Raw genomic sequence first — 12,423 nt, forward strand, 5'->3', positions numbered from 1 at the left:
GACTGAAGAGAATCGTTCAGTGTGACAGAAGAGCAACCCTTCCGCAAATTGCTGCGGATTTCAATGCTGGGCCATCAACAAGTGTCAGCGTGCGAACCATTCAACTAAACATAATCAATGTGGGCTTCCTGAGCCTAAGGCCCACTCGTGTATCCCTGATCACTCCACGACACAAAACCTTACGCCTCGTCTGGGCCTGTCAACACAGACACTGAGCTGTTGATGACTGTAAACATGTTGCTGGTCGGACGAGTCTCGTTTCAAATTCAATCGAATGGATGGACGTGTACAGGTATGGAGGCAACTACATGAATCCAGGGACCCTGCATGTCAGCAGGGGACTGTTCAAGCTGGTGGAGGCTCTGTAATGGTGTGTGGCGTGTACAGTTGGAGTGATATTGGACCCATGATACGTCTAGATACTACTCTGACAGGTGACACGTATGTAAGAATCCTGTCTGATCACCTTCATCCATTCATGTCCATTATGCATTCCGACGGACTGGGGCAATTCCAGCAGGACAACGCGACACTCCACACGTCCAGAATTCCTACAGATTGGCTCCAGGAACACTCTTCTGAGTTTAAACACTTCCGCAGGCCACGAAACTCCGCAGACGTTAACATTATTGAGCATATCTGGGATGCTCTGCAACATGCTGTTCAGAAGAGATCTCCACCCCCTGTTACTCTGATGGATTTATGGACAGTCCTGCAGGATGCATAGTGTCATTTCCCTTCAGCACTACTTCAGACACTACTCGAGTCCATTCCATGTCGTGTTGCGGCACTTCTGCGTGCTCGCGGAGGCCCTACACTATATTAGGCAGATGTACCAATTTCTTTGGATCTTCAGTGTATTAAGTAATGCTATTATGGTAGCGGAGTCATTTTCATGTCATTTTGGTGGCTGCTGTTGACACGGTGCGTACTGCTCAGGTTCCAAGGGTTCGAGCGTGGGCCTGGCCATCACGCAATCGCTGTTCGTGACGGACATGCTGCAGTACGGCATCCTGCAGCTGAACGAGTCCGTAAGCCAGGCCACGTCCGTGGAGCGCGTGCTCGAGTACACCAGGCTCGACATGGAGCCCGCCCTCGAGTCCGAACCAGGTAAGCCTCACAGTTCTCGCCTGGGTACTTCGCCACAAGAGTGGTCGATCTGGAGTAACATAAATCAAATAGGAACAATAAAGATATCAAACAGATTAGAGAAAAATTATATTTTAATGATCACTTCTCCTTCATAGAGGCAAAAATTAAACACTAACGCTCTTATGAGTGCCCGTTGTCTTCCACCATAAATGCTAACCAGCATAAAGACATTTTGGGCATAAAAATACATAATTTCGAAACTAGAAGTATCAATAAAAACTGACGTTTCGATCATCTTTGCAGTGGTCCTCTTCATATAGACTAAAGTGTTTAATCTCTCAGAAGACGATCACTAGAAAGGCGGTCGAAACGTCGGTTTTGAGAGTTGCTGTTATTAACAAAAAGACGCGCCAGATGCTTAAAAGAATTGTAATCAGTAGTTCTCTTACTACATCTGGTACACAGATATCTTACAAAACGCACTTACAATGCACCGAATCAGATGTTAGTTTCTAAGCTAGCTCAGCATGTTCGGTCACAGAGTTATGTGCCCTCCGTAATATAAAAACTGAGTGAATGGATCAACGATGAACTTGAATGGATGTGATAGGACGTCCACTCCGAACAAATGCAACGAACAATGATCAAAATGAAATAATAGAAACGTAAATAAAAAAGAAATTGAAGCAATTATTATGTCACAGAAGTGTAATGACACATATAGCTTTTTCATGGGTAAAATACATTTTACACTTATCTGTAAAATGAAAGATTAAGATTTTTATGTTCCCTCAATCTCAATATTACACTTTCAGAAAAAAAAGAATTGACCAATTTTGGAATTTAGTGAGGCGACACTTGATCAGCGTAGCCTCATTTTGCCAAATTAATCTTCGGCAGTTAACTCTAGGTCTGAGTCTGTTTAGGGACTTCCAACTTGTCAATTTTGATCATAGCCAGGAGGTACAGTTTCTGAAACTCTTTACCAGCCAGGTGGAAGACAGATCTTTGTCCTCCATAGTTGCAATCTAGTTTTTTGAAAAGTGGCTGTAAGTGTCGTCGATATATTAAGGAAACTCTTCCTTGATTTCAGTCGTTGCAGGTGCGGTTCGTGCCCATTCAGAGAATGCAGTCTCTATCGCTCCATTTCCTTTCTTTCCTCATAATGTACGAGGTGTGTTCAAAAATTTCCGTAACTTTGTCACAAAATTTTTCTAGGCTTACCTTTTACTTATCGTGCATGGTCTCCTTCGAAATACCCTCCTCCACAATTGGTACACCGCTCCCAGCGGGGCTTCCACTTCTGGAAGCAGTCCGGTACGCCTCTTGCTGGATCGCACGAAGCACCGTTTGGGAATATTCTTTTATCTCGTCTATCGTTACAAATCGTTTTCAACGGGGTTTTCAATTTTGGGAATAAAATATGTCCGCAAGGGCCAGGTCTGAAGAGTACGGAGGATGAGGCAGCACAGTGATTTCGTTTTTTGTGCAGCAGTCACGCACCAACAGGGATGAATGTGCGGGTGCGTTATTGTGATGCAAGAGCCATGAATTGTCTCAGCACATTTCAGACAGTTTTCTTCTCACATTTTCTCACGGGCGTCGCAACGCTTCCCAACACTACCATCGATTGACAGTTTGTCCCTGTGGCGCGAATTCATGATGAAATAATGCTTCAAAGTGAAAGAACCCTATCAGCATGGCTTCGACATTTGACCTGCCTGGCGAGCTTTTTTTGTCTTGGAGAACCTTTTCCAGTCCATTGTGAAGATTGGGCCTTGGTCCCAACATCATAACCGTAGACCCATGTCTTATCACTAGTTATGACTCTCTTAAGGAACATCTCGTTCTCATTTGCGCGATCCAAAAGCTCTTAACAGATTGTTAGGCGAAGATCATTCTGGTGTTGACTCATGAGCTGAGGGACGAACTTGGTGGCAACACGATGCATTTCAAGATGCTGTGTGAGGATTTCGTGAGATGACCAAACTGAAATGTTACATTCTTTTGCAATCTCTCTGACAGTCACCCTTCAATTGTCGCGCACAGTTTCGCTTACGTTCCCGAGAAGAGCGTCAGCGGTAGACGTTGAAGGGCGTCCTGAACGAGGCTCAGTCGAGAACGGCTTAAGCACTCAACACCGTAGGCTTCCTGCATTATATGGTGTGCCTGTATAAAGGTTTTCAATAGTTTCCCGCAAAGTTTAATGCAGACGCGTTGCTCCTCTAACTTTGCCATCTCGAAATTCGAAAATTGTGCGACACAACGGTCTACTCAATACAGCGCCGACATGCAACAATGAAACTTCCGGCAGTGGTAATATCTCTTTATATTCTACTAATTATCCCTGCACAATTCTATGAGTGAATTACGTTTCCTACTTGACCATCTATATACTCGCAGAATCGATGCGCAAAGTAGGACAGTACTATTACTAGTCCATGAGCGCATAATTACTCTTTGTAATGTTCTCTGTGGTGTGTTGAGAGGACTTCTAGGATCTCCTCCGTGCCAAATAGCCGCGTTGAATAATTTTGATTTCCTTTCAAGATTACTGGAAGAAAGAGATTGAAAATATATTGTATGCTACTCAAGAAAATATATACTGAGCATTTACATCAAAGGTGTGTAAGGAATTTCATCATATATGTGTTCTCTAATTGGAAATTTGCACGGAGGTGTTGTTTCGTTGGTAATCAGAAGGGAACTTCCGATGAATTGGAAACGAACCTGCAATTATTAGATCCAAGAGCTCCATTATTTCATCTGATAATTAAACTCTATCAAAGCAAACTTTCCGCTTGATCTGAGGTTTCCCGACTGACTACGCAACACAAGAAAACCAAGACATTTTATTTACATAGGGTTGTAGATCGCTTCGAATCATCGAGGCTGCGGACAAGGAGAGTCAACGTCCGATTCTGATTAAACAAGTAAAACTTAATATAACTTTCTTGAGCGACTGTGATAGCTGTGATATGGCTGCTTACGAATGAGGTCATTAATAAAATACTAATAACTAACTTTCCTGCCGGCCGTTGTGGCCGAACGGTTCTAGGCGCTTCAGTCCGGAACCGCGCTGCTTCTATGGTCGCAGGTTCGAATCCTGCCTCGGGCATGGATGTGTGTGATGTCCTTAGGTTAGGTAGGTTTAAGTAATTCTAAGTCTAGGGGACTGATGACCTCAGATGTTAAGTCCCATAGTGCTGAGAGTCATTTGCACCCTTTTTGCACTAACTTTCATCCTCACCAGTAACCAGTATAAACACAATATTAATAAAAATTGTACAGTTACACATTAGACATCGGCATGTGCAGGGGTGTCAACCGCATTTCGCTCCGTCATGCCACTGGCACCCAATTACGAAGGTTCCGGAATTTTTTTAACAGACCTAGTATGTTATAATTGATAAGTGATCGTTAACGAGCTGTTTTTAAACAGTTGATGGAACAATCGGTATTGCTATAGCGCCCACGTGCAGTAATGCCTAAGCTTCCAGATTACAAGAAATGTGAGCCTGAGGTGGCGGTGGAGTTGGGAATACGCTGCGTAGTGAGACGAGGCGTGGTGTGTTCCAGGCAAGAAGCCGCCCAAGGGTTGGCCCAGCTCCGGCGCCGTCGTCTTCCAGGACGTGACGCTGCGGTACGGCGCGGACGTCCCGCCCGTCCTCAAGGCGGTCAACTTCTCCATAGCGCCCACGCACAAGGTGAGCTCCGGCGTTCAGTAGCGGCACTCGCTGTTCACTGCGACAGCGGCGCCCTGAGGGGCCGGCAAGCTACACTGCTGAACACGATATCGAGTGAATGCGAATAGTGTCGCTTGTATTAGACGATATTCTTGAATAAAGCATTCTCGCGTTTCTCGCACTTCAATTCGGGTAAAATCTCAAGCTTTCGACAATTTCCACCATCGGCTTCGTCTGGAGAAACTGTCAGTCGTGCTGGTCTCATAACAGCCCGTAAAAAGTTCATGTACATATTTTGAGACAAATTTTATAAGACTTTGTTTTTTGATTGAATCCACCTTGAGTAAACACAATTCTTTCTATTTTTACCCAGACATGTTTCACTGGAGTTGCGGGCAAGATCTAGTGCGCTCGCGGCTGTGTGTGTGTGTGTGTGTGTGTGTGTGTGTGTGTGCGCGCGCGCGCGCGCTCGCCGCGCAACATGTTTCACTTACTTTCTCTGATTTCCTCATTATGTGCAATGTGGAAAAAGGCACTTTTTAGACTTTCACTGTCACGGTTTACGAAACAGCGAAACCAGGCTGGCGGAAAACTGAGTAGTTGAATCTGTTAGGGGTGTGAGTTTTGCCTGTTTCATATATGTTTCTGACTCTCTCTCTCTCTCTCTCTCTCTCTCTCTCTCTCTCTGTGTGTGTGTGTGTGTGTGTGTGTGTGTGTGTGTGTGTGTGTGTGTGTATTAGCGTCGTCTGACAGTTCTTTCAGGGCAGACACGGAGTTCCGTCGCAGAGAGATATGTATTCGTTTATAATTTCTGATAAACGAATATACAACTCCCTGTAAGGGAACTCTGCCCTCAAAAACTGTGAGACGACTAACCCATAAAGACACAGACACACACACACAAACACCCCCCCCCCCCCCCCACCACACACACACACAAACTCAGAGACAGATTTAAAAGTCACTGCCCTGTTACCCCCTCCCCCAGAACACATTCAACTGTTCCGCTGCTCGACTGCCCGCCAACTTCGTTTCGTAGTTTTGAAAAAGTGACAATTAAAGTTTAAAAAGTGGAGTTATTCACACTGAACATAATGAGAGAACCAGGAAAAGTATGGAAACATGTTGCACACATATACTCGCACACACACACACACACACACACACACACACACCATACACACACACACACACACACACACACACACAGACACTCACACTCACACACAATCTTCCACATTGAATAAAATAATGTTAACACACATTTTAGAGATAATTAACTTTCTACATTAAGTTTTCCATTGCTGCACTTAACAGACCGTGAAAGGAAAACAACTGTCACGCAAAACACAGAAAGCCAGAAAATACACAGTATATATAAACAGATCTTGACTGTTTTCGACTTTGTGAATAATTTCCTAACAACTCAAAATTATATAAGCACAGGTAGTAAAAAGAAATGTGTCTGTTATTTAATAGAAGGAAAAGAAACCCTACTGCTCATGCTGTAACTCCAGCGAAACGTTTCTTGGTTCTCAAACTTGTGAATACTTTCTTAAAAACTGAAAATTACGTAAATAAAGATAGTAAACACAAATTTTCCTGTTATTTGATAGAAGGAAAATAAAAAAGCTACTGATTATGCTGTTACTTCAGCGAAACATGTCTGAGTGAAAAAACAAAAAGTGTGTTTATTCAAGGAAAACCCCATCCTAAAATATTTTTTTTGGTAAGCAAACACGGGCACAAGAGCTTCAACCCCGAGATAAATATTTGTGAGACGTGGATGGATATCGTTCATGTAGTGACAGCACGTTGTCGTCGAGTGCTGGTATACACGCAGAGCTGGTGGTGCCGGCAGGTGGGCATCGTGGGGCGCACGGGCGCCGGCAAGTCGTCGCTCATCTCGGCGCTGTTCCGGCTGGCGCCGATCGAGGGCGCCGTGCTGCTCGACGACATCGACACGCAGACCATCGGGCTGCACGACCTGCGCCGCCACATCTCCATCATCCCGCAGGAGCCCGTGCTCTTCTCCGCCTCCATGAGGTTCAACCTCGACCCCTTCCAGGAGTTCGACGACGCCAAGCTCTGGGAGGCGCTCGAGGAGGCAAGTAGCACCTCTCACCACTTCTTTGCCTTTTATTCCCACCCCTCCATCCCCCCTCTCCCCCTATAAATATGCTTGTAACTGCTCCCATAATGAAGCTATGCCTCTCGCTTCCTTGGTCCATGTACATCTACACTACTGTCCATTAAAATTGCTACACCACGGAGATGACGTGCTACAGACGTGAAATTTAACCGACAGGAAGAAGATGCTCTGATATGCAAATGATTAGCTTTTCAGAGCATTCGCACAAGGTTGACGCCAGTGGCGACGTGCTGACATGAGGAAAGTTTCCAACCTATTTCTCATACACAAACGGCAGTTGACCGGCGTTGCCTGGTGAAACGTTGTTGTGATGCCTCGTGTAAGGTGGAGAAATGCGTACCATCACGTTTCCGACTTTGATAAAGTTCGGATTGTAGCCTATCGCGATTGCGGTTTATCGTATCGCGACATTGCTGCTCGCGTTGGTCGAGATCCAATGACTGTTAGCAGAATATGGAATCGGTGGGTTCAGGAGGGTAATACGGAACGCCGTGCTGGATCCCAACGGCCTCGTATCACTAGCAGTCGAGATGACAGCCATCTTATCCGCATGGATGTAACGGATCGTGCAGCCACGTCTCGATTCCTGAGTCAACAGATGGGGACGTTTGCAAGACAACAACCATCTGCACGAACAGTTCGACGCCGTTTGCAGCAGCATGGACTATCAGTTCGGAGACCATGGCTGCGGTTACCCTTGACGCTGCATCACAGACAGGAGCGCCTGCGATGGTGTACTCAACGACGAACCTGGGTGCACGAATGGCAAAACGCCATTTTTTCGGATGAATCCTGGTTCTGTTTACAGCATCATGATGGTCGCTTCCGTATTTGGCGACATCGCGGTGAACGCACATAGGAAGCGTATATTCGTCAGCGCCATACAGGCGTATCACCCGGCGTGATTGTATGAGGTGCCATTGGTTACACGTCTCGGTCACCTCTTGTTCGCATTGACGGCACTCTGGACGGTGGACGTTACATTTCAGCGGTGTGCTGGCCACATGCCCCTCCTATCCGCGTCCTCCTCTGAGGATGACACGGCGGTCGGATGGTCCCGATAGGCCACTTGTGGCCTGTAGACGGTTTGGTATGTTCGGATACGGTATTTACATATCTGGGCGTAGCGTTGCAGAGCGATATGAGGTGGAACGAGCATGTGAGAACTGTGGTAGGGAAAGCGAATGGTCGATTTCGGTTTATTGGGAGAATTTTGGGAAAGAGTGTTCTCCTGCTAAGGAGACCGCATATAGGGCGCTGGTTCGATCTATTCCTGAGTGCTGTTCGAGTTTTTGGTAACCGTACGAGGTCGGATTGAAGGAAGACATCGAAGCAATTTAGAGACAGATTGCTAGATTTGTTACTGGTGGGTTCGAGCAGCACTCGAGTGTTACGGAGATGCTTCGGGAACTCAAATGGGAATCCCTGGAGGGAAGGCGACGTTCTTTTCGACGAATACTATTGAGAAAATTTAGAGAACCGGCATTCGAAGATGACTGCCGAACGATTCTACTATCATCAACCTACAGTGTGAGTAAGGACCGCGAAGATATGATACGAGAAAATAGGGTTCATACGAAGGCAGTCGTTTTTCCTTCGCTCTATTTGTTGACTGGAAGAGGTAAAGAAATGACTAGTAGTGGTACAGGGTACCTTCCGCCACTCATCGTAGGATGGCTTGCGGAGTAACTACACTCCTGGAAATTGAAATAAGAACACTGTGAATTCATTGTCCCAGGAAGGGGAAACTTTATTGACACATTCCTGGGGTCAGATACATCACATGATCACACTGACAGAACCACAGGCACATAGACACAGGCAACAGAGCATGCACAATGTCGGCACTAGTACAGTGTATATCCACCTTTCGCAGCAATGCAGGCTGCTATTCTCCCATGGAGACGATCGTAGAGATGTTGGATGTAGTCCTGTGGAACGGCTTGCCATGCCATTTCCACCTGGCGCCTCAGTTGGACCAGCGTTCGTGCTGGACGTGCAGACCGCGTGAGAGGACGCTTCATCCAGTCCCAAACATGCTCAATGGGGGACAGATCCGGAGATCTTGCTGGCCAGTGTAGTTGACTTACACCTTCTAGAGCACGTTGGGTATCCTCGCCGATACCCCAGGAGCAACAGTGTCCCTAATTTGCTGGGAAGTGGCGGTGCGGTCCGCTACGGCACTGCGTAGGATCCTACGGTCTTGGCGTGCATCCGTGCGTCGCTGCGGTCCGGTCCCAGTCGACGGGCACGTGCACCTTCCGCCGACCACTGGCGACAACATCGATGTACTGTGGAGACCTGACGCCCCACGTGTTGAGCAATTCGGCGGTACGTCCACCCGGCCTCCCGCATGCCCACTATACGCCCTCGCTCAAAGTCCGTCAACTGCACATACGGTTCACGTCCACGCTGTCGCGGCATGCTACCAGTGTTAAAGACTGCGATGGAGCTCCGTATGCCACGGCAAACTGGCTGACACTGACGGCGGCGGTGCACAAATGCTGCGCAGCTAGCGCCATTCGACGGCCAACACCGCGGTTCCTGGTGTGTCCGCTGTGCCGTGCGTGTGATCATTGCTTGTACAGCCCTCTCGCAGTGTCCGGAGCAAGTATGGTGGGTCTGACACACCGGTGTCAATGTGTTCTTTTTTCTATTTCCAGGAGTGTATATACACTACTGGCCATTAAAATTGCTACACCAAGAAGAAATGCAGATGATAAACGGGTATTCATTGGACAAATATATTATACTAGAACTGACATGTGATTATATTTTCATGCAATTTGGGTGCATAGATCCTGAGGAAACAGTAGCCAGAACAACCACCTCTGGCCGTGATAACGGCCTTGATACGCCTGGGCATTGAGTCAAACAGAGCTTGGATGGCGTGTACAGGTACAGCTGCCCACGCAGCTTCAACACGATACCACAGTTCATCAAGTGTAGTGACTGGCGTATTGTGACGAGCCAGTTGCTCGGCCACCATTGTCCAGACGTTTACAATTGGTGAGAAATCTGGAGAATGTGCTGGTCAGGGCACATTCTGTATCCAGAAAGGCCCGTACAGGACCTGCAACATGCGGTTGTACATTATCCTGCTGAAATACAGGGTTTCGCAGGGATCGAATGAAGGGTAGAGCTACTATTCGGTAGAGTAGCTCCTCAATTGGCATCACGAGGCTGAGTGAACCCCGAAGTATCCGGACATAACGGGTTTGATATTTCTAATCATCCGCATTTATTTACATTTTTCCACATTTAGGGATAACTGCCATTCATCACACCGACTGGAAATTTTGTCTAAGTCGTCTTGTATCTTGCTACAGTCACTCAACTTAGACACCTTACTGTACACCATAGCATCATCACAAACAACCGCAGATTGCTGTCCACCCTGTCTGCCAAATCATTTATACCAGTATATAGAGAAAAGAACAGCGGCCCTACCACGCTTCCCTGGGGCACTCCTGACGATACAATTGTCTCTGACGAACACTCGCTGTCGAGGACACACACTGGGTTCTATTACTTAAGAAGTGTTCGAGCCACTTACATATCTGTCAACTTATTCCATATTCTCGTACCTTCGTTGACAGCCTGCAGTGGGGCACCGTGTCAAATCCTTTCCGGAAATCTAGAAATATGGAGTCAGTCTGTTGTCCTTCATCCATAGTTCTCAGCATATCATGTGAGAAAAAATAGGTGATTGTCCAATAGTCCATAAAGGTATTTTACAAAGGAATATGAACACACATCTAATAACATGTGGACCATAGAGCTTAACTCAGTTTAGGATCAAAGCATTTTGGCAAAAACAGAAGGGTGCTAAAATTTCCACTGAGTTTTTGGACCAGGGTAACACAGTCCACAATAGGTATACGCTATCCTACGATCTGGTGATTCTAGAAGCCACAACAGATGTGTTATTTCATTGTCACGCCTGTCAAATGAATCTTGGTCATATTTTCCGCAGCTGGTAGCCCATGCCACGTGAGTATTTGAAAAAGGCCATACTTCACGATGTCAGTATGTAGATTGGATTCCATAGAGAAAGATGGAACGCAGTTATGACACTGTATGAATATTGATTAACTGGTCGGCACTTTATACAGGGTGGGGAACATAAAACTGGCCCAGAGAACAGAGTTCCAGGTTACAAAGAAACACAGCCGAGGAAAGGAAATACAGTACTAATCTGTCTGTAGCAGATGTTGTAAGTGACCACCATTCATCTCATGGCACTTTTGGACCCTGGTCAGCAAGTTGCTGAAGGAGGATAGAAGCTGGACTTTTGAAACTGCTGAAATATCACCCGAAATGTTCTGCTACAGTTCTTCACGGCTATGAGGGTTGCTGCGATACTTGAGGGTTCCCCAAGCAAAGTAATCACACACTGATAGTTTTGGTGACATGGTTGGCCATACTGACTTCTGCTAACAAATCTGTCAGGCGTAGATATTGTGTGAATGTGCTCCAACGTTCGGCCGGCTGTATGGGCAGTTGATTCATCTTGTTGGAACTCACTGTACGTCTTTTCCTTCTCCGAGAATGCTAGTACATATGATTTCAAAATGTTGGCAATGTAACGTGCCGAAGTTAGCCACTCACTTATCCGGGCCACTTTTATTTGCCCTACCCTTTACTACTAATGTATTTACCCATTGTTGCGTAGACTAACTATTTATTCTCATTATTCGTACCTTAATTCCGAACAGCTTTTTGCAACAAATTCTGGAGCAACTGTTCTGTAAAGTTAGGCTGCTAGTCTGTAGCGACTTTTACTGTCCACTGCACCTTGCAGGCGAATCCCTTTGTATGTAGTCTCTCTCCAACTATTTAACGGAAATTGCGATCCTGGTGAAAATTTCTAGGTTATTAACGCCACGATGCTGAAGCATTTAGATTACGAAATGAGACACTAAAGTTGTCCAACAGTCCATAAAGGTATTTTACAAAAGAATATCACGCGGTTTATCATTCGGTACCAAAATAACCGCTGATGGCCGAAGTAGGCATTTCTTAAAATCTAATGTAAAACTAAGTGTTAGGAAGTCTGTTCTAAAGGTATCTGTTTAGAGTTTAGCCTTGAACGAAAGTCAAACCTGAAGATAAACAGTTCCGACAAGATGAGAATGGAAGCTTTTGAAACGTTGTGTGGCAGAAGAATGTTGAAGATTAGATGGGTAGACCGCATGACTGTACCTGCAACAGAATGAAGTTGTCTACAGGTCATATTATAACATTTTTGGAGAACGAATATCTCCTCTACAAAAATCAACATGGATTCCACCAACAGAGATTTTCCGAAAACCAGCTCGCTCTGTTCCCTCTATGATGTCCATAGCGTAGACAACGGCACTCCGGTTGATGTCTTGTTCCTTTTCAGGAAGGCATTTTACACCATTCCGCACTGCCATTTAGTGAAAGAGTACGAGCTTATCGAGTATCGGAGCAGATATGCGACTGAATTAAAGGCTTCCTTGTAGATAG

The 12,423-nt window shown here is 45.9% G+C and overlaps 1 protein-coding gene across 1 annotated transcript in view; it reads left to right on the top strand.

Moving 5' to 3' along the window:
- Positions 1-12,423, top strand: part of LOC126162751 (ATP-binding cassette sub-family C member 4-like) — a 386,365-nt gene that overhangs the window by 341,482 nt on the left and 32,460 nt on the right. The window contains exons 19-21 of the mRNA XM_049919433.1: positions 940-1,110; positions 4,672-4,799; positions 6,640-6,885. Coding sequence (XP_049775390.1) covers positions 940-1,110; positions 4,672-4,799; positions 6,640-6,885 — 545 coding nt within the window. The remainder of the gene's footprint in view (positions 1-939; positions 1,111-4,671; positions 4,800-6,639; positions 6,886-12,423) is intronic.

The sequence above is a fragment of the Schistocerca cancellata genome, chromosome 2 (assembly GCF_023864275.1).
Source record: "Schistocerca cancellata isolate TAMUIC-IGC-003103 chromosome 2, iqSchCanc2.1, whole genome shotgun sequence".
Taxonomy (NCBI): domain Eukaryota; kingdom Metazoa; phylum Arthropoda; class Insecta; order Orthoptera; family Acrididae; genus Schistocerca; species Schistocerca cancellata.